General features: G+C 33.8%; 2 protein-coding genes across 4 annotated transcripts; both read right to left on the bottom strand.

The window, feature by feature from the left end:
• Window positions 1-6,152: 6,152 nt before the first annotated feature.
• Window positions 6,153-16,054, bottom strand: LOC120016467. 3 transcript variants are annotated; one of them, XM_038869255.1, is made up of 9 exons: window positions 15,860-16,053; window positions 15,706-15,757; window positions 15,433-15,506; window positions 14,598-14,699; window positions 11,285-11,428; window positions 10,533-10,584; window positions 8,858-8,931; window positions 7,319-7,408; window positions 6,155-6,627 (listed from the first exon to the last, which is right to left on the bottom strand). In XM_038869255.1, the coding sequence occupies exons 1-9, from the start codon at window positions 15,982-15,984 to the stop codon at window positions 6,588-6,590; spliced, it is 753 nt and encodes a 250-aa protein (XP_038725183.1). In that variant the 5' UTR covers window positions 15,985-16,053; the 3' UTR covers window positions 6,155-6,587. The 3 variants fall into 3 exon arrangements, with proteins under 3 accessions (XP_038725184.1, XP_038725183.1, XP_038725182.1); XM_038869254.1 differs by having other exon boundaries at window positions 6,157-6,490; window positions 15,860-16,054; XM_038869256.1 differs by lacking the exon at window positions 7,319-7,408 and having other exon boundaries at window positions 6,153-6,627; window positions 15,860-16,054.
• A 5,710-nt stretch (window positions 16,055-21,764) lies between these two features.
• Window positions 21,765-22,340, bottom strand: LOC119979855 (protein FAR1-RELATED SEQUENCE 1-like). The gene has a single exon (XM_038822479.1). It carries the CDS (start codon window positions 22,338-22,340, stop codon window positions 21,765-21,767), a length of 576 nt encoding a protein of 191 aa, XP_038678407.1.
• Window positions 22,341-23,099: the final 759 nt, after the last annotated feature.

Genomic DNA, 23,099 nt, shown 5'->3' with positions numbered 1-23,099 from the left:
AGTCGCTCTCATATTCTCCCATCAGACATATGATTTGGGATAATCCTCCCAAAATGGAACCCCACTTTCTCAACATATATGATTATGTTGAATAGGTTCAAAATGGAGCTGCTTTTGCAAGACAATTTGAGAAGAATGATACAATGTTGGACGTGATTGATGACAAGATCCTCCAGCATGGACAACACCAAGTGATATTTACGCAAGCAACAGATACAAAGAGGGGGAGCAAGTGAATTCACTTGAGTTTTCCATGCACAGTGTTGCTTGGAACCAACTATTTATTGCAGACCACGCCTATAAGATCTGATCAAGAAGCTTTGCCTCTTTTGAGCTGCCATTTGGCACAGTAGTGTTGTATGTTCAACTTCTGCTATTTAATACTCTTCGAAGTTTGAATGTTGAAACAGAATCCATTCACTAAATTCTAATTTTTGTAGTGTTCTCATTGTGTCTCTTGTATAATCAATAGACATATAGGATAGGTTGCAGGTGCTGAAGAGGGTAGTTAAGGATAGTAAATGTTATGTAATTAATGAGTATGAAAGGGTAATTTGAGAAACTCAGCGTGTGCATCAAAAAAAAAATAATGTTCCTTAAGCAAGTATGTGTAGTGAGTACAAACTTGTGTGTACAAATAATGACTCCCAAAAAATAATTAATAATGACACATCTCATTAAATTGCCTATATATATATATATACACACACATTTCCATTTTCATCTAATAAAATTATAGAGCAGATCGACAAATTTTCATTTCTTTTCCATATTTTCTCAAACACAAATGCGCATGACATCATTAGTTTTGACTTTTTCTTTTGTTAAACGAAACTTCAAAATCATCTCTAAAAATCCATGACAAATTTTGAAAAATTTTTTTTTAAATCAATGTGAAAAACTCTTTCAAACAAGATTTATTGTCGATATATTATAAGAAAAAAAAATCTTTCATATATATATTTTCCAAATAAATTTCAATATATATTAATCATAATAAAACCACAACAGATAATGCAAATAAATTTAATACAGATAAATCTCAATATATACTAATCATAACAAAACTACAACAGATAACGTAGATAAACTAAAGCAGATAAATTTCAATACATATTAACCATGACAAAACCACATACTAAACATAACAAAACCACAATAGATAGTGCAGATAAATTCTAATATATACTAAGCATAAATTTCAATATATACTAAGCATAACAAAATAACAATAGATAATGTAGATAAACTGACGCAAATAAATTTATTTTGGATGGTTCAAAGAGACATAAATTTGAATCTGTAAATACGGTCCCAATAAATTATAGAGAGAAACTCACAATAAGATACAAATGAACCAGCTGCTAAGGCAACGGGAATTGCAACAGAGGTGATCTCGTCATGAGGCCCTTTCAAGTAGTTGTGCTTTTGGATGTTTTGAAAATACCTCTATTTTGGAAGAAGCTTTTCTCAGAGTCTAAAAGGTGTCTCTTGACATCTTGCATAGTAATTGAAAAGGCTCAATAAAAATTTTCATAAAAGCAAGGAGTGAGACGATGACCATTTTCATTAAAAAAACAACAACAAAATAATGTTCAGGAATATGGTAAAGCAAATGTAGCCATGCAACGGCAACTACACATGCCACAGTTGCAAATGCTGACACATATACGCACACAAATATATATATAGAGAGAGACAGGGAAAAATCCATTAATCCATCAATGGTGAAAATAACTCGTATAGCCAAACACAAACTACCAAGAGTATTTGTATATGTGAAAAGTGTCAAAAATGTACACTTTTAATGATAATTTATTAGGGCATTTGTCATGTAATTAGAGCTTAAAAGTGATTATTACACCATTTAAGTATAAATATCATTTTTAATCACTTTATATTTGTTTTTATATTTTGAGGCCCAATTCATGTCAACCCATGTTCAATATTTGATGGTCCATTTCGTGTGGAGCCCATTTTCTTAATATCATTTGAAAGGCCACCATTAATTTGTTAAAGATCCCCATTTGAAAGTCCAATTGCAGACTTTTTTTGGCCCGTAGGATTGATTGTGGGTTATATTATCACTTTCTCATAATCTTGTGTTAATTTATAGATACACACATAAATCACGTGTCCTTTTATATACGTGTGAAGCAATCGGTATGAAAAACAATAAAGTTGTCACCAATTGATTTTTAGGATGCAATTGGACATCCGTTCTAGTCTACGAGAAAAATGGGCAAGGGGGTCTATTGAGCATGGGGAAGGTGTTAGGCACCCCACAACTCCCAAAAACGGTTATCTTTGAATGTCTTCCTATTTAGCTCTAATTTGCTTTTGAAAATCCCATTTTGATTGGTCTTATCGAAATGTTATGAAAAATCCACTTGAAGTGGTTTGGAGAACAAGGTGCACGGGATCATTGCGGCCATTCCCGGCTTGGCCAAGGATTGGATAAAATCCCACTTGGAGTGGGTTTGGTAATTTGAAAAAAGGTGTGTACAGGATCGTTGGGGCCATTCCTAGCTTGGCCAAAAATTGGATAAAACACTACTTGGAGTGGGTTTGGATATTTGGAAAAAGGGTGTGCAAGGGATCATTGGGGTCATTCCCAGCTTGGTCAAAGATTGGATAAAATATTACTTGGAGTGGGTTTGGATATTTGGAAAAAGGGTGTGCATGGGATCATTGGGGCCATTCCCGGCTTGGCCAAATATTGGATAAAACACCACTTGGAGTGGGTTTGGATATTTGAAAAAAGGGTGTGCATGAGATCATTAGGGTCATTCTCGGCTTGGCCAAAAATGAATAAAAATCCCACTTAGAGTGTGTTTGGATATTTGGAAAAAGGGACTCTTGAGGACTTGGTTGATGTACCAAAAGGGCCCACAATCAAGGAATAATGTTCAATTCAAGCTTTACTCGCAATTATGTTCTCACGAGAAAAGAAAGAATCAATTTAAGGCTCATTGAATGGGCCAAATATCTTTAAACTCATCTTTAAGTCCTTAAATAAATTCTCCTAATCTCCTAATCCCTAAAAACATATTTGTTTTCCGGGTCCACGAAATCCAAATGTTTTGAATGAATGTCAATGGAACCCCAATATCTTGAAGACTCATTGGTATTTAAACAAAACATACAGGTTCCATAATTTAATCTTGGTGTGTTTATTAATGTGAGACAGCTTGGATTAATCCAATAATAACTAACGCGTTGCATTTATTTTCATGGCATTCAAACAATCCTAACATACATCTAAGGCATGACATAATGTAAGAAATCAAAGTCTTAAGCATGCATTCTAATGCAATCATCATTCACAAAATCAATTCCTGATTTTTATATGTTTTTAACATCCTAGAATATCTATGTATGCATTTTCACTATTCTCGCTATACTATTACAAAGTTTACATCTTTACCATTATACACAAATAAAAATAAAAATGAAAAAATTATACAAGTGTACAAAAATCCAATTTTGCCCTCAGGACCCATTGCTCAAATCCGGTCCAAATCCTCTAAGTATGCCCTCTGACCCAAATGGGGTCAAGCCCAAACCCGACATCAAACATAAAAAAGGGGCCAATGGGTATCCAAACATAATGGGCTAGTTTGGTAGAGCATTTACAAAGTAGCAGATATTCTAGCAGAAATGGTGGTAGCAGAAATGTTAGACAATTTTAGTAGCAGATATGCTGCTTGAATGCTGGGTAAGTGTTTGGTTGAACTTTTACTATTAACATTTGTGTTGTGTAGCATATTGGATAAATTACGTGCAGGGGTATTAGACATTTTAATTGTATACCTGTATACAAACATACAAATTTTATAAAATCAATAAATGTATTTAAATTAATTGAAGAAAATAATAAATTATAAAATAATTAATAAATTACCGAGTTAATTAAATTTAATTAATACATTATTTGGAAAGGGTATACATTATTTGGTAAGTTATTTAAATTTTATCAGGTCATCCAGGGGTATATTTGGTAAATCAACAATATACTGGGGGTAAGATTGGAAAAAGCTGGGTAAAAATTGTAAAATTGTTCTTTGATGGAGCATTTCACAAAGTAGTATAAATGCTGCAAAAAATTGTCTCGGAATATGTGTCGTAAATTGTTGTTTGGTTGACATGGAGCATTTATACTAGCAAGTAGTATAAATGCTCCAAAAAAAGCTGATCCAAACGGGTCCAATATCAAGTCCAAATCAAATCAAGTATACATATACACATAAACGTAAACATATTTTCCATTATGCCATATACGGTCAAACCATGCATATAAATATGTATATACACATGTGTACCCCTAACCATGTTATATACTCTCATACAAACCGTAAATATATATGCATTCATTTATACACAAACAGGTCCATATGCACACACGCAACATATATATACACACCCAGACACGCCATATATATGTACTCACAAACAATATAAATGTATGTAAACGTGGCACATATACACGCACACACACGACCTATAATATATACACACACCATATATATATATACTCCACGCCATATATATATACATACGGACACAAACAAACCCATATATATATACATACACACCATATATATACACACACACAGACACACCACATATATACATGAACATATTGTACATAGACACACACCTGATATACATATACAAACCCATATGAACACATATATATGCAGAGACCAATGCATACACAAAATACAGAAGCACAAACACAGGAGACTGAGTCTCAAATATAGACAAGATCTCAAGTTGTTTATCATCAAATGAGATCGAAGAAATGGAAACAGGTTGCTGTGAACAACACGCAGCGTGAACAGATCCAAAAAGAAATCAATATAAGCATACAAATACACAAGCAAGAGCATATGAACACTATAAACAGAAGCCAAAGCTGGACCAGCAGCATGAACATATAAAACAAATAATACATGGAACCCGAGAAATCATAGAGAATCAGGGAAGCCAGAAAAATCAGGGAAACCAAGTTGCAGAGTATGAATCAAAGATAAAGTCAGAGAGATATGGAGATACAATGATGTTTGCCGATTATTACCTTCTCAGAGAAATGGGATATGAAAAACGTCTTTGCTCTCTATGTTGCAGCGGCTAAGTCTCCTCCAAGAACACTTCCTTTTGTTCCCTTTTGTTCCTTGCTCTCCCCTTTTCTCTCACACGAAAACCTCTCTTTCTCCTTTTTCTCTTGATCTCCCCTTTAATTTGTGCAGCTCCCCGCTATATATATGAGAGCATCCACAATGAGATGATTTTAAAGTACTTGAGATGATACTTTATTGATAAGTTAAGTGTTAGATGTTCACAATGGGTATAATGGAGTGTATTTCAAGTACTTGAAATGTTACATTTTTTATAAATATAGCGCTACATACACACAATTGGTGAAAAATGACACTTGAAAATTTAATTGTGAAAAAAGGATATTTGAGAGTTGGAGTATGTATATAGTTAATGAATAGTGAAGAGAGATATGATAAAAAGGAAGAAAGAGAAGATGAAAAGGAAGATAGAGATATGAAAATGAAGAGAGATGATAAAAAGGAAGAGAGAGAAAATAGAGAAAGTGAGTATGAAGTGTTGGAATGTATGAAGTGTTAATGAAGAGTGTATATTGTGGGATTCACTCATCCAATTAAATTGTACCACATAAGATAAAGGAGAAGAGAGATAATGGTTTTGAAGTGCTTGATATTACAAGCACCAATGCTCAGACCTCTTTCTCCCTTTTATCTCTACTGCCACTCTTACACCTTTTCTCCTTTCCCACACGTCTCCTCTCTTTTTTCCTACCAAAATCCCATCTCTCTTACACCTTTTCTTTTCTTACTCGTTACCTCCTTTTTTATTTGCTCCTGTACAGTCGCCCTCTCCTGCCACACGAGATCTCCTTTTTGATTTCTTTTCCCGTAAGGCTGCCCTCTTACCAAGAGCCTCTAAACCCCTAACATGCCCCTCAACTTTAAACCCTACTCTCCTTTTTATACCCCTGCCACCACACATTTTCTCCTCCTTTATTTCATTTTTCAATTCATTATATATATATTTTTTATTTCATTTTTATAGTGTGTTGACGCACACTATCACCTTTTTCTTTTTACTTTTTGTTTTTATAATTGGGATTCTATTTTCTTTGTCTCAATGATATCTTCGATTTCATTTTTTCTTTTATTATTATTTTGGCTGTTACTACAATGTGTGTATTGGTTGCTGAGATCATTGCATATATCATGTCACCTTCTTTATCTTATCTCATGTCCATGGTCAAACTAGGACATGACGAGGACATCATCACCATCTCCATCTCATGAATGCAGCACCCGACTCCTCTGCTCCACTTGAAGTTTCCATCCTTATCTTCAGCTTCTACAAGCCATCACCGACCCATGCGCATCAATTCATCACCAGCTCCGCTTGTGGCCCACTTCCATCAATGTATCTCACGCCTAATCTGCATCATAAACCACAAGCTAAGTTCACTGTGACTTGTTGTCGGAGCGTCTCTCCATTGCCATTCAGCTCAAGGGCTGCTCCACAAAAGTGGTGCGTTAATCCACAGTTTCAAGAAATCCATTCGACATACTCAGCCTGAAGAGTTGAACATGAAAATATAAATTCTATATAAATCAGAACAACCAGCAAGACCAAATAGATCATTAAACTGCAGTTGAAAGAGCACAATCATTTCTCGACTTTGTATTCAGTTAAATTCACGCACCAAAATAAAATCAGCGAGATATAAGCCAAAGAGTCGAGATATACAATTACAACATTAAGAAGTCCGACTCCATCAACTAGTAGACTGAATAACAAAACATGAAAGCGCAATGGTTTTGAATTCAACCAGTTGAACCAGTCATTCTAGTCGGGTTTTCAGAAAACCCTCCCTGCTGCAACAATGATGGATTTTGTTGTGTTGTCAAATCCTTATTTTAATATTCTAATATTGCCAACAACTGATGATATGCATGATTGAAAGAGCTTCATTTTCAATGTTAATAATCATTTCTCGCCAAATCCAACAACAGGTCTTCTAAAATGCTTAGAAAAGAAACGTCAACACCTCTTTGAAAACCAAGAATATAAGCTCTAAAACAGTTACTTCCTTTTATATCAATGAAAGCAGTCTTAAGTTCCAAATAAAAGGTTGTATCGAGGAGGAGAGAAGTTTTATATCATATTCCTCAACTACATTGTGATAATAAAGGAACAGGGAAATAAACAACGTCAACTTTTCTTTCCCAATACAAGAACCAGTACCACTCAGCAGCATGGTTACCTATAATCATCTCTCGATAAAACAAGGTAGAATGGATCTTGAGAGCTAGGCTTCAACAGTTTCAGGACGATGTAGATGCAAGTTGTAATGCTGCACAGTTAGATACCAAATATCAACACTACTTCTGGTGTCTCAATACATAATGATTTTAGCCTATATCAATCGGAGACCCTCCCAAGCAGGAATACTAAACCATTTCTACACCTCATCGTGATACCAAGCATTTAAAGAGACTATCTATGCTACTTTAACTCATGAGTGGAAAGACAGTTAGAATGCATAAGATAGAGATGCTTAAGAATAAATGGTAACTCAGGTAACAGAAGTCACAAGACACACGCAGAGACATGCATCCACATATCCACGCACGCAACATGTGTGCTTTCACCATGATATCCAACGAGCTAAACCAATGGTACACGTTGCAGAATATATTTATGCATTCTGAGAAAAGGCATTTATGGTGTGACCTAGTGGTAAATTTGCTTTATTGCAACCAAGGTTTATAGATTGAAATCTTAGAAACAACCTCTCCACAATGCTTGGGTAAGACCACCTACATCTTGTTCTTCTCTGATCCCACCTTCGTCATGGGAACCTCTCACACAGTAGTTTCCGTTTAACCTTTAACTACGAATAGTTATGCATCTGACCTCAAAATGCAAATATACAGAGGTAATAAACTGCCTTACACAGGCTATCTAAGCTGCTTCGATGAATAAGTTCCCGAGATAAAAACCTTCAACTTCCAATGGCAGCTCAATTTCATGCATCAGAAATTAGAAACCTTCATCCTTTTGTCAGCATACAAACCAAAATATGGCTAAAGCACTCGCATAAGTGTTTCTTAGCAGATTTTCTATTTTACCTCCTCAAACACCATTTTTTGACGATTTACAGCATCTCTATCTAAAACAATTGCATCAGTATCTCTATTTGAATCTGTACGGTATTAAAATACTAATTTCTTCTTATATTATTTATTCATTCTTTATATTATTTAATTTCAAATAAAAAAAAATTATCTATGAATTGTGTTGTATCTTATATAATACTTTCAGATGAAAATATTTGATATTAATTATAAATTAAATAATTTTAAAATATTAATTAATAATAAATGGAGGAAGATTCACTGTGCTCTTTTTTGGATTTACACATGGAGACTTGAGACCAGACAAATGGGTTTGATTATTGGGATTGTTGGAATTGAAAGTGTGATTTAAGGTGGACAATGATCAATATCGAGGGTGGTGACTTTCCGACCAAGATCGATGAGAACTGCTGGAGCTGGGAGATGTTTTGACTTGGGCGAAGAGAGAAACAGAGATAGAGAGTGTATCACGGAGATGGAGTGCAAAGGTGGATGGGAATGTAAGGTTTGCATTCTTTAATTTTTTTGTTTTTTTTTGTTTTATAGTTCAGATTCACTTTTGATGTGCTCTCATCCTAGTGCCTCATGGGACAGATTCTGAATTTTTCAGATTCTCAAGAGATTATGATGCAGCACCCAAATTTATTAAAAAATCAGATGGTTACCTGCCAAAACAAATCAATAAAACTATCCAAATGAATGCAGCTTGCCATGTTGTCTCTTTGTAGCCAACCCAAACCTGAAATCACGTATGGAAGAATCAGTTGCCAGCACTCGCTAACCACTAGAAAATACCATGACAGTTGTGATGGCAAATGAAATACTGCTAAGTTTATTATCTCATGATTCAAGAATATTATAACACATCTTCAATAATATTATTAAAAGAAGCATTTAAAATCCTATGGCAGGACTTGTGCTTCTATATTTATATGGCCAGTACAAGCCTGTAAGCGAAAATTTGTGCACAAGTATCGGAGACTTAGTCAGCTCTAGCTCACAGAAACATTGCTTCTTGTTTACCCATTATATATCCAACGATAGGTGCTAATTCCAATCATCAAAAACTTCGAAGTCTCATATTTCAGTCCAGACACGCAATTTAAGCTTGAACTAATGTTATTATTTCTCGCACCCACACAAGATCATATGGATTAATGATGAACACAACAGTTAGACCTTCAACCAGTTCATCACTGAGCCACAGCATTTTTTGACAGTAAATAGTGACAATGCCTTTATATAAGACAATTGTCTGAGAATGTTGTTAACAAGAAGTAATGATTAGGTTCAAATGTTCAATAAAGTCACCTAGGTAATCACAGTTTCAATTAAAGTAGAGAACACGATAAAGACTAATACAAATGTTGTTTGCAAGTATCGTCAGCCAACTATTGCTAAAATCTAGTATGCCTTCTTCTCTGAGATTACCAATAAAAGTGCTTCCAAATAAATAAAAGGCATATTTAATAGTTGGTGTAGCTTAAATGCAGTTAATGAAATTTGAAACATTAATTTTACCAGCATTTGGAGCCTACAAAATTCCATATTAAAAACATTGAATTAGGCCTCGATCACCTTTTGAGGGTATGAATAGATACTGCCATATTTGTAAGACAAGTGATATAATCCTATGTTAGCATTTCTGAGACTTCTAATCAATTGTGTAAATAAGATCACTTTAAGAGACACAGTGGCTTGAATGCATGCATTAACCATAGTAGCATCAGTTGTAGTACACTGCATGATCAGTCAGAGAAGTTTTGTGAACGGTTTTTCTTACAATGAAAGTTTAGATGATTTAATGTCAACCTTTTCAAATCGTGTTCTCATTATACCAGAAGAATAGATGCATAAGCCATGGTTAACAGTCTAGTTACACCTCAACGATAAAAGTTCTCTTTACCATAAATCAATACAAAATCATGAATCATCTATCTAGAATATGCGATCCCTGAAATGTCTTGGTCAAGATCTGACTTTTAATCCTTTAACCATTTTTGTTTAGAAAAAGAAAATACAAGAAGTGCACAGCTGCACCTTAGAAAGATTTTTCTTTTTAGAATTTTAGTTCTCCAAATGATAAATAAAAATGTTATGATGCCAAAAGATTTTGAATCATTAGCAAAAACATGAGTTCTCTTTCTCTATGATAACCGTGTCTTATCAAGGAGAGAAACTTATTAGGCAAATGGAAGTTGATGATTCCCATTGTGGCACATCCCAGGCAAAGTTGAATATGTCATAATTTCTTAGTCTCTCTTTTTCGTATTAGATAAATAGAGGGCAAACTGACAGCCAAGTGATGTTGTAACTACATGGGTAAGAATTCATGCATACCGATAGAGCGACAACGTTAATATAGAAGTCAACTAGTGTTGCTGTCATCCACCTGCGTGCATTTTAACAAATCGTTACATTCATTAGGCAGAAAATAACCTGAAGTGTGGCAGATACCATTCAATTTGTTTACAGGCACAGACAAAAAAAGATGACTGCATAAAACATATGTGCTCAAACCTGTATTTTAATCGCAGTCTATAGGCCATAAAAGAAGAAAGATATCCTTGGATGAAATGCACAACTAGTTTCACAATTTCTTACTTGCTCCTCAGGAAATCAAATTGAGGCCATTAACTTTGGGTAGCAATGGCCAGGTATAGTTAAGTGGGACAGAGCTCGTAATGTTATTTCACAATTAAAACACAAGTAATGCAGTTCAGTCTAATAACGTCTTTTACAAGAAGATGCTAAATGGTTGCATACATCATTGGTTAAGAGAAAAGGAAAACAAGAATTGAAATATGAAATATGTACTAAATAGATGGCCAGTAGCATGTCGAAGTCTTATGAATATTATCCGAGCATCGAAGTCAAATTGCATGATAATGGTACGGCAAGAATCAAGAAGAATGTAGGAAAAAAGAGAAACAAATCTATAACTGATGACAAAACTTTTCTTGCCTTCGGAGACAGCGAGACTTATCTTTTTTACTAGAATAAATAGAACTGAAGTAGGCCAACAATTTTATGACATGATATTATAATTAGAAAAAGAAATGGCAAGAACTGAAAAAAGTAGGAAAACTTACGGGGTTAAGAGCTCTTTGCGGAATGGGGAACCGTCAGTTGAGATAGTGTAAATCAAAATCACGAGCATCAATAAACCCAAAACACTAAACAATATTCTTGCAGCCACTACAGGAGAGCACATCTTCATTTTCCCCATAGCATACCTTTAAAAAAAGGAATATCTTAAAGTACAGAGAGAGATAGAGCAAGAGGGGGGAGGGGCAGAGGAAAGGGATGACTTTGATATTTTATCAATTATAAAATATTCAAGGATTGGTCTACTCATTGCAGTAAATGCCTTAATCGAGTGGAATAATATAGAAAATGTGAATGCATAGGTAGCATGATATTCAAACTTACTTCATAGCTGTTTATTTACTCTTCAAGCAGCAAAAAATTCATACATTGATATGATTCCGTTAAATTCCTTACATAGTTACATCTTGACCCATTAAGTGTTGAAGTTATTTTCTATGAAATTTTGCATGCGTTATTAACTCAAATCTAAAACAGTGCTTACTGCTTAGCAGCACGGGTCATAGTACACAACAAAAACTGATTTCACTTGTCTTATAGATTCATGTTCACAACAATGACGGATCGAGTTTTAACACAAGAGGGGGGGTGAATTGTGTCCCCAAATTCCAATTGGAATCCCTTTTTCAATTTAAACAAATTAATGGCAATTAACAAGTAGCACACAAATTTGGACTCTAATGATTTTCCTAATCAATATTCAATCCAATGCAGGATGTGATACAATATAGTGAATGACCAAATATCAAATAATCAAGAATTGCACAAAACAGATTTTCAAGCAACACACTGCACACAGATTTTTCAACTCAGATTTTACCTATCAAATGATGTCAAAATGCAACGAAATTTTATATGCAATGTCACAACACCTTAATAAACACTATATCAAAATTTCAGATCAAAATTCAAAGTTTAAGGCAGTCTGCTAATCTCGGACAGATTAGGGTTTTGAAAAACCTGCAGTTTGAAACAAGTAGTAAATATAAACAAGTAAACAAAGAAATCAACACAGCGATTTATAGTAGTTCGGAGACCCTTCTCCTACGTCTACTACCTAGATTCACCAACCTAGGATTTTCAACCTCCACTAAGGATGTGGTTTTCTCAAGAGCTCCACAAAACTCACAAGGGTTTTTAGGTCACCCTTGAAACTAAAGATTTCAAGACAATCTTCAAACTTTACAACCAAGGGTTTCTAAGAACTCCCTCAAACTTCAATGTTTGTAATATGCCCTAACAAAGGGACTTTAAGTGAAGAACTTTCAATAACAACAATCACACACTCACGGGTAGGATTTTCAAGTAGGTAAGGTGAGGTGATTTTGGGAGAAATAACACCTTGAGCTCAAGTGAAAGCACCCTCTCTTTGCAGCAGCAAAATGGTGAGAAGGCCTTGAGTAGTGGCTCAAGAAGAAGCTGGGATTTTAGTAGACAATGGATGCTTGAATGTTTGAAAGCTTTGAACAAAGTTCTCTCTTGATTGCAAATGCTTCTCCAAGTTGTATGAAAGGGAAGATCTTCTTTTAAAGGCAATTCTCTCCTATGCTTGCAGCCATTGGATCAAATTTCAAGAGTTGATCTCTACCATCCATTGCAGCTCCTAATCTTGATCATTGATGATTTGAGCAAACAAATCTCCACCATAGAGCATATAGACGTTGCACATGCTCCCTTTTTTAAGTCAAAAATTGCAAGCAAGAAAGTTGTCTTATGCACAACCATTTGATCAATGTATGTCTTCAAATCTTGACCATTCAAACTCTCTTTAATTCTCAGCCATGGATGTAGATTGTACTATGCCATCTTGTCCCTTCATTTTGAATCAAAGACTTCAAAAGTGATCCCTTAGTCAAGGATCTTGTTTGATTGCACCAACATAACTTTCTTGATAGCACATGTCTTGAGTGAAAATGTCAAGGATCTTGTTTGATTGCACCAACCTAACTTTCTTGGTAGCACATGTCTTGAGTGAAAATGTCAAACAAGAATATATCACTAATGATAGAGAGGACAAGGTTTGTCCCACATGTTTGAAAAGAGTTGTATCTCCATGAAGACCACAACCAATAGCCTCAATGTTTGATTCATTCAACTTGATTAAGTGCCTTAGTGGAAAGTTGGCAAATATAGGATTTTTCATAGTTTCCTAGAGCTCCAAGCTCATTCTTAGAAACTGGACTTCGACCACTCTTGAACATACTGAATTCTGAGCCATATGAGACCACAATGATGATTAACCTACAAGGAAATAGGAGGTAGAACTCCCCAATTGCATGTAAGCTCAAAGAGCTTCATATAGAGCGCATAGGTTAATTATATTAGAAAAACAACCCAGAAAATTCATATTACTGCATGATAAATCATTTTATATGTATTAGAATGTCCATGTAAAATTTCATAACAATCGGAAATCGTTTGGTCACTCAACCAAGCAATTTGATCACTAATAGTGAAACCGATAAATTCTAATTGTAAATTCAAAGTCATTTTGCTAACTCAGTGTAAATGACCTTTTCTCTTGAACTTTACTAAATCAAATATGTTCATAGTGATGAAACTAAGATGCACACGAAATTTCATTTAAATCGGAGTTCATTTGGTTCACCACGTTCACAAAGAACACATATGCACAAAATTAGGTAAAACCTAGTTTTGGCGGAATTTAAGCATATGACCAAATATATATGTGATGCACTTAATTTCTCATGATTATAGTCCTAGAACATATATTAAACCTTCATGTATATGTGATTCAAGTTTCAAGTCATTTGGACCTAAGTTGGTTAAGATATGATAATTGGAAAATTGATGCTCTAACTTAGTCCATGTATGTTTGTTTTTAAAACTTAATTTCCAGCACTATCTAAAAAATATATAGTCATTTAAATTCAATTCATATAAATCAAATATTGCTTTAATGTTTCATTATGATTTATAAATGATTTAATATCATCAAAATTAGACATATAGGACCATAGGTCCAACAAACAACTCCAGAGCTGTTCCTCTAAGATTTCATATTTAAGGCATTAACACATGCATTCCACTACAATTCTCCTACGACAAGTTTATGTGAACAACGATAAATTCAAAAGCAACAGCAAAAATAAGATTTGAGCCTCCAATTTCATTGTTATGCATATAGAAAAAATAATGGATGACAGCTAACACTTGGATGGGCAACATGCTAATATACGACCAGAATATATAAATCTGTTCATTAGGCAAAAGGAAAACAGAAACATGTAGAATCAATCAGCTTATCGCAACATTACTGAACATTTGTAAACATACCTGTTAGAGTCTCCCAGTAGAACATGGTATATTGGATCTTGTAAAGCTTGAGAGGGTGATAGCTTGAGAAGTTGGATAAAAATATAAGCACATGTAGCAATGCTGGGGAAAGACCAAACAAAAAATATCAGAAACCTGATTGCAGAATGTATATAAATAAATAAAAGATACACACAGTTACCACTGGAAGAGGAAAAAAAAAACTAGAAACACAGTTGAAGTGAATAAAAAATATAATAGAAGGGAAAATAGAAACAACTTTCTATGTTGCATCGAGAGACTACATGAAAAATGATTAAAGTATTCACAACTTACATGTTTTTAGAATTACTAAGTAAAAACAAACAATTTAAACCATCTATTGATGTGTTTTCTAATCTGGGGAAGATCAAGACCAATAAACGTTATATTAAATGAAAAGAAACAAATCAGGGAGCAAGATAATGGCATCACAAGTAAACCAAAAACGTTTGAACTTTGAACCAAGAGAGAACCGTGCTGACACAACCATTTGAAGATACCAATGCCAAGAATTCTGGTCCTCAACAAAATGAATGATAACAAGGAAACACTGCTGAGTAAATAAATTTTATTCAACAGTCTTACTTCGAAAAACAATAATAAGGTACAGAGAAAGAAACGAGCTCCAAAATTAGTTGCTAAAAACCGCAACCAAGCAACCAACAAAGAAAAAGTAAAACATAATCTTTGATTTACTCTTATTTTTTCATGCTTATACAAAAAGTAACTTAAGACACACAAGTTACAACCATTCGAAGATACCAACAACAAAAGCATGTAAACAATCTATCTACAGGGAAACAAGAGAAGGTACCTTCCACAGGAAACAAACAGAACTATCCATATTATTGCACTAATATAATTCGCCTCCTTGTATAAAACCCAAGCCTGATGAATTTAATACATAAACTATGTAAATGCACACACCCATATAAACAAAGAAAAATAGAACTGCAAATTTGGAAAACAAAACTCTCCTGCACAAGATGCACATAAAATTACTTGATTGTCATTTTAGCATGGAATTTCTTCTTTGCAATTAAAGATATTCAATCTGCCATAGAAAATGAGTGATGAAAATATTTACCACAAACGCTCCAATGTTAATGTAGAAGTCGATCAAGGTAGCCCCCATCCACCTGTAATTCGATTGCAGTAGATAAGAGTTATTAGATACCACAAGTTCTTGAGAATATTAGAGAGTGTGTGTGTGTTAAGGAGGGAGAGAAGGAGAGGTTTACGGGGTGAGAAGTTCGATCCTGAAAGGAAGGCCATCGATGGAGATGGTGTAGATGAGAGTGGCCAACATTACACATCCCAAAGCGAAGAAGAGTGTTTTCAGTCCACAAGCCAACGGATTCGCCATTGCTACCTTCAGAAAGAGAAGAAGGGAGAATCCATAAAGAAGAGAATGAAAATAAATTCACGTCACTGACCTCGCGCAACGACCTGCTGGGTTTTACTAAAACGCTCCGTTTCGAATGTACTTCCTGAGCCATAGAATCGAATGGTGGGTGGCACGCCAAGTGGTTTCAGCCTTTCAGGGACAGAGCTTCCATTTGTTTTTACGGTACCGTTAGTCCTACATAGACAAACATCCTTGCATATGCCTAAGTGGCACATCACATCAGCCTAAACATGGCATATTTAAATGAAAAAAAAATTGCTTCTAAAATCACGCGGGCAAACAGGTGGATCCGCACCAGCCGCTGTCACCGTTTGATGCAGCGGAAGCAGTGGATCCACTGAAAGAAAAGAAGCTCCCCAACACAATGGGAGGAAAAGAGCTTCTTTCCATAGCGGGAGGTTGAATGCCTCTTTTTTTTTTTTTTTAAATGATGTGGACCCCACATCATTATTACATTTTATTATTTTTTAATATTGTGGGTCCTACAAATGATAACATTTAGTAATATTTATAATATTATTTTCTTTTACTTTTTTATTAATATTTAAAATATTAATTTCAGTTTTGATATAAAAACAATTTATAATTAATTTGAATAATAAATTATATTTATTTGCTTAAATATAATAACAAAATGATTAAAAAATTATGAAAAATATTTTAATATTTAAAATTATTTTTAACAATTTTAATACTATAGAAGTATTTTAACAGTTTTAATACTTAAAATAAAAAAATATTAAAATTTTATTAATTAATAATTAAAAATATTTATTAATTAATACTTAAAATGATTTTTAATAAGAATTATATTTATTAGATTAATTTTAATATAAAAACAAAAAATTAATATTATAATATTTTATTTCAACAGTTTTCCTCTAGCATCAATTTTTAATTCACCAAACACCTCACAGCATATTTCACAGCTTTAAGTTCAGCATATTTTTCATAGTTTTTCCGCTAGCATTGAAAATCAATCTTTCCACTGTACCAAACGGAGCCAATGTGTAATTAGGAAAAACTGCACATCAATGTCAGATATCAGAAACATGAAAGAGAAACTTCTCTCTTATTCTTTCAAAAAATGAAAGCTTTTCTTTGTATCTAATTCCTCTCTGTCTCTACGTCTCTCCGTCGTTCGTCGGCTAGAAATCTTCTCGGTGGAATTCGCATGAACAACACGGTAAGGCGGTTCATCACAAGCTAAAAGAATCACATATTTGAAAGGTAAAAAATCAGACCCATTTCTCATCTTTATGAATCAAATCAACTATATTGTTATATATTTTTGCGTATTTGCATTTGAGCATTGTTGAGTGGTGTTCTACTACAAGATATTTGTTCTTGCATGATGTTGATTGTTCATAGTTCAGATATACATGCTATTACGCTTTTTGTGTCTAGTTTATGCCCTGATTTGTTCGGGCTTACGTTACTTTAGAAGTAACTATACTTTGTTACAGAATCTTTGGGTTGAAACTTCATATATCCATGTTGTTCCATGCTTCTGATTACTAAAAGGTAAAGTTTTTTCCCTATTACACTTTTTGTGACTATTTTATGTGCTGATTTATTCGGCCTTACGTTACTTTTGAAGTGACTCTACTTTGTTAAAGAATTTATTGCCTGAAAATTCATTTATCCATGTTGTTCTATTCTTCTAATTATTGATAGGTAGAGTTTTTTTTCCCCTATTACGCTTTTTGTGACTATTTTATGGGCTGGTCTGTTTGGCCTTACATTACTTTTGAAGTAACTATACTTTGTTAAAGAATTGCTGACCTAAAAATTCATGTAGCCATGTTGTTCCATTCTTATGATTACTGAAAGGTAGAGTTTTTTTTTTTTTCCCTATAACACATCGTTTTAAGAATTTATGCTCAAGTTTTTGCCGTATAACACTACTTTTGAAGTTACTCTGCTTTACAGTAACGGTAATTTATGCTCAGTTTACTAACACAATTACATTACATATTTTTTGGCACAATCAAACTTCATTTCCGCTTTATTAAATTACTATCTAAATAATATTGTGTTGGATGTTTTCTTAATAACATATCAGTTCCATTTTATTACATTACTAATTTGCTAATTACATTTCCTTATCTTAAATAATACAGGATGATGAAAATAAGAGCAGCCAAGAGTAGTCCTTCAAAATCTAAATATGTGAAGCCTAAGGAAAAGAAAGTGCAATTCCGTTCAGTCTATTGGGTATCACCTTGCTAGTTAAGAATTTGCAATTGAGAAATAGGCATAAAGGGAGTCTCCGGAAAACTCCCTTCTAGCTTATGTTCAAGAAGTTCATTAGATATGATGAACTTGATGTGAAAACAAGGAAAGAGAAAAAAAAAATTAGAAGTAACATTTGCTCAAATAATGACAGCAAGGGTTGCTTCATGTTAGGAAGTAGAAAAGTTGATTTAACAGACAATGATGTTATGATAATATTTGGTGTAGTGTCTGACAATAGGCGTTTGAGGATTGGTAGGAAGAAAAAGCTAGTTGAATCTGAATTTGTAAATCGAAGATTTTTACACATCAATAACATGAAGGCTTCGAATATAAAGAATGCAATTGATTTAGCATTAGAGGGTGAGTCAGATGAAGATTCTGATGATGTTGCATGATTGTTGATGTTATACACGTGCTTGACACTCTTTTTCTCAGCAAGAGCATACCACCTTCCCTGGGCATTCATCAAGATTGTTGAAGACTTGGATAATGTTAAGAAATACAACTGGGCTAAGGTAATATTTGATAATTTCATGGACTCGATAAAGAAGTACTACAAAACACCTTCAAAGGTCACCGGTTGTGTGACATTGTTATCGATAACAAACCAATATAATGCTTTATTTGTTATTCCCATGTTTTTATTTTATCAATATCTTACTATAAAATTTTATCATTTTCCAGTACTGGTTTTGTGAACATACTAGAGTCGTCAACCCTATTCACTCTACTGTATTCCCAAGGCTGCTAAAGTAGAATCTTAAAGGATGGCCAATGGATTTCAACATTCGGTACATCAAGAAAGTTAAGAGCGATGAGGTATTCAGTTCTTAAAATGTAGTACATGCTAATTACATTATTATTTGATGTTCTGACTATTTGATACACTATAATATTGTGTTATTACATTATATATTTGTCAATTCACAGTACCTAAATATATAAATGATGATTAATATTATGTTAATACATTACATATTCTTCCAATTACGTTACTTACTTGTATGATTATTTTGACATGTAAGGTATTTGAAGCTGCATTGATTATGCATGAAGAAGAGAAAGAATTGATGCAGAATGAACATCCCCCTTCAAATTCTGACATTGATACGGATGCTTCGTTCACAAATTCAGCCTCAATTGAGTCTAGTAGTTCTAGTTCTGGCAATGGACCTCCAAATCTTCCCAATGACACTACACAAGCTTCACCATCATGTCTGGAAGATAATGTTCCTTTGGTTCATATGTCCAAACCTGTTAAAAAAGTTTTTGCTGAACTTGAAGACATGAAAAGTCTGTTAAATGAAGCATTGGTGAAAAGTAAAAAGTTGGAGGAAGAAAAAGCTGCTACATTGGAAGAGATTGAAGGTTTGGCTCGAGATAGATCAGACAAAATAAAGAAGAGGGAGAGATTGCAAATTGAGAATGAGCTGCTAACCTCTTATTTGCATGAAGAAATAAGTTCAAGAGAAAAACTTTCTGATGAGAATGAAGGGATTATAGATGAAGTCATGTTATTGCGGGGATTGTTGATGGGTAATGTGACAGATAATGAAATAGATAGTGTGGAGGAGAATGTCAAGGAAGATTTATCACCTGACCCTTCATTGATGGTTATAGGTATCAAAACAAAGAAAATGGTGACAAAGGAAGATTCAGATTGTGAATATGCACATTATGTTAAAAGAAGTCCAAGAAAGAGAGAAAAAAAAATGAAGACGGAGATAATGTCAAAGAAGTGTGCAACTTGGATGATGTCAAGACGATTGAAAAAGTTCAAAAACTGAAGGAATTGAAAAAATCTCAGAAATTTTCACATACATGACACCAGAAGAGAAGTCAAGATTAAATGATATTGTTAAAATTGACAATGATGAGTAAGTACCATTCCTTTTAAACTTTTTATGTGCTATTGCAATATGGATGTTTTATTGAACACAATTATAATTCCACATATACTGCTTGCTTTGTGTTCAATACTGTGGTATGGAATGGGACAAACTTCGTCATTTGGAGCAATATTGTTTCCTTGGTAAATTGTCAATGGTTGCAAGTAATGTAAGTATAGTACAGTCAATCATACAATTGTTTACATTATTTACTTACTTATTACGCTACTAGAGTCGTAATTACATTACAAAATGTGGTATTGCACATTAAATGTTGTTAATTACTTTATATGCAAATTACATAATTACTACTGTGGTATATACATTACATACTGTGATAATAAGTCACATACTGTTATATTTTTGCAGCTTATCAATGCGTACTCTGAGCATTTGATGAGGATACAAAGTACCAAGGTAGAGAATTTTCCTTCACTTGATCATAGCTTTTTGTCATTCGTGGTGACAAGTAATAGCATGACATTCCTAAGAGAGAAGAAGGAGAAATCTATTCAACGAAATCTGTCAAGCACAATCATGACGAATGTGAATAATTTAAGATATTTGATATTCCCTCTACATGTTGCTGGGCCACATGATGTCCTCAACCATTGGACGATCCTTGTTCATGACAGAGATCTTTTAACATGGCAACATTATAATTCAATTCTCCCAAGGAGTAAGAAAATTAAGGATCCATACCTCAAAGATGTCGAGCAAATGGTAATTTTTTCCTTGAACCCTATATATATGTGTTACTATTATTAGTAAGTTATAATATTCTTCAAAATAACATTTATAGGTCACCTATTATAATTCTTTAGTGCCAAAATCAGGTGATGGTGGACCACATAATATTGTGATAATGCAGGATACCCCTCAACAAGCCGATGGTTCGTAAGTTACCATAAACAACTTGATGAACATATACACAATTATTACATATTTATGTTGTTCAAAAAAATATATTTGTTGTGTGATGTGCAAAGTTGATTATGGGGTCATTTCTATGTTCATCATTGACAAACTTATGAACAACATGACCATTGGTAAGAAACTAACCAAGGAGGACATATTGCAGTATAGGTCAATACTGGTTCATCAATTCTTGAATGATCCAATGTACTCATGGGATGCATATTTGTATAATCAATTCCAACTTTTTAAGTAGTACCCATGTAATTAATTAAGTATTATCATGGTAGTAAACTAACCTTTGTACTGATTTTGATCCCGTGGGATTATATAATGTATTTACATTTTTTAACTTTTAATTACATATCGTACATATATAAATATACATTGCATGACTTTAATCATATGTATGCCATAACCAAACATATAAAAACATCACAAGTATTAATTAAAACACGTCGTCACCATAGTAGTACACTACTTTGATTCATAAAAACACAATGTCTCAACTATATTAAATTACTATTAGTCATAAAAACGCAAAGTCAACAATACTCATATAGCATATGAAAATAAGTTCAAAATCCCTAGGGCATTAAATTCAGATTCTTGTTGATTTAATGAACCACCTGATGTACTTACACCTACATTGCATGTTCTCTTGAAACTTCTCTTTTTCATTACATAAGGCGGTCATCATTTACTTCTTTTGGTAATGGAATCTTTCGAAACAGCTGAACATGGTACGAGATGTGTAGCTTGGATAACTGTCATATTTCTCACTAATGATTCAATCCATAATATAACTTTGACATATGATTCCTCATTTTCTGATGCAATATCTGTCAATGTTGTGAAGGATTTACACATAGTGTCATACCTATGTTGCTCTGTCGACACTATACAACCCTTAAACTTGATCTTTACCCGCATATGACCTCTTGCATCCTTTCTCCACCGCCTAAATACATATTTATCCGGAAGTATAACATGATCATTGCACAACAGAACATTCAGAGCATGCCTGCATAAAATTCCCTTGAACTCGAACCTCATGCGAGAACAAATGACGTCAACTTCATTGTACATAACAGTGAACAACATCTTCTTCCTACCTCCTTCGTTATATACAACATCTTCATATATAATATATTGAGTAGAATACCCACCTCTTTCCATTGATTTAATGCCACAATACATTATTCTAATGATTTCCATTTGGAACTCACCGAATTTTTTCACGGTGTACAAATCTCGTATTTGCTTCTCCATTTCATAGAAAGTTGCACACGAGAGTTGTTGCAAGACTAAAAATCAGCTTGACACTTCTCTACTTTCTTCCGCAATGCATTCTCATGTTGTTCGACAAACTGCTTCAATGTAGTTTCCGAATTCACGTAACCATTCAAAAAAGCGTTCATACTCTCACTACGACCAGTTGTCGATATTTCTACCCAGAAATACTTTTTAACGAACACTGGAACCCACATCTCTTTGTCCAAATACAAAGATGTCAATCATGCATTTTCTTCGAGGTGTAACACACATCAACATCTCCCAACAATCTGCGCAGCAAAAAACACTATTAGATACACAATATATGAAAGAATTGCGCTACCAATACAACTAATTATACTATAATAACAAAACATTTATAATGTTTTAGATCTGACATAAGTATACTACCGCATAATATAATTACCTTATCTAACAACAAGATTGCACTCTACATGCTTATAATCATACTACTAAATAAATTATAAGTTCAATTGATAGTACATCACCTTCAAATTCACTAACACTCTGTGAATCATAAACCACTTCAACCAATAAACGACTTATGCTTACGTGCTCTTCGTGAGAACCTGGCTTCTGAGGGACTTTTTTCATAATATGCCAAACATAATCGATGTCTTGTATTTGGAAAAACAATTTGAATTGCATTCTTCATAGCCCTATCTTAGTCAGTAATAATACCTTGAGGAGCAACACCTGTCATACAAACAAGCCAAGTCCTAAACAACTATACAA

Source organism: Tripterygium wilfordii, chromosome 15, assembly GCF_013401445.1.
Source record: "Tripterygium wilfordii isolate XIE 37 chromosome 15, ASM1340144v1, whole genome shotgun sequence".
Lineage (NCBI taxonomy): Eukaryota > Viridiplantae > Streptophyta > Magnoliopsida > Celastrales > Celastraceae > Tripterygium > Tripterygium wilfordii.
This window is presented reverse-complemented; position numbering and strand designations above follow the sequence as displayed.

Excerpts from the sequence above, each read along its gene's own strand:
- LOC120016467 (XM_038869254.1), bottom strand. The coding sequence starts at position 15,984 with ATGGCGAATCCGTTGGCTTGTGGACTGAAAACACTCTTCTTCGCTTTG. Across the intron at positions 11,429-14,597 it reads CTACTGGGAGACTCTAACAG|GTATGCTATGGGGAAAATGA; the intron begins GTATGTTTACAA and ends CTTTTTTTAAAG. Across the intron at positions 8,932-10,532 it reads TTAACGTTGTCGCTCTATCG|GTTTGGGTTGGCTACAAAGA; the intron begins GTATGCATGAAT and ends ACGTGATTTCAG.
- LOC119979855 (XM_038822479.1), bottom strand. The coding sequence starts at position 22,340 with ATGGAGAAGCAAATACGAGATTTGTACACCGTGAAAAAATTCGGTGAG.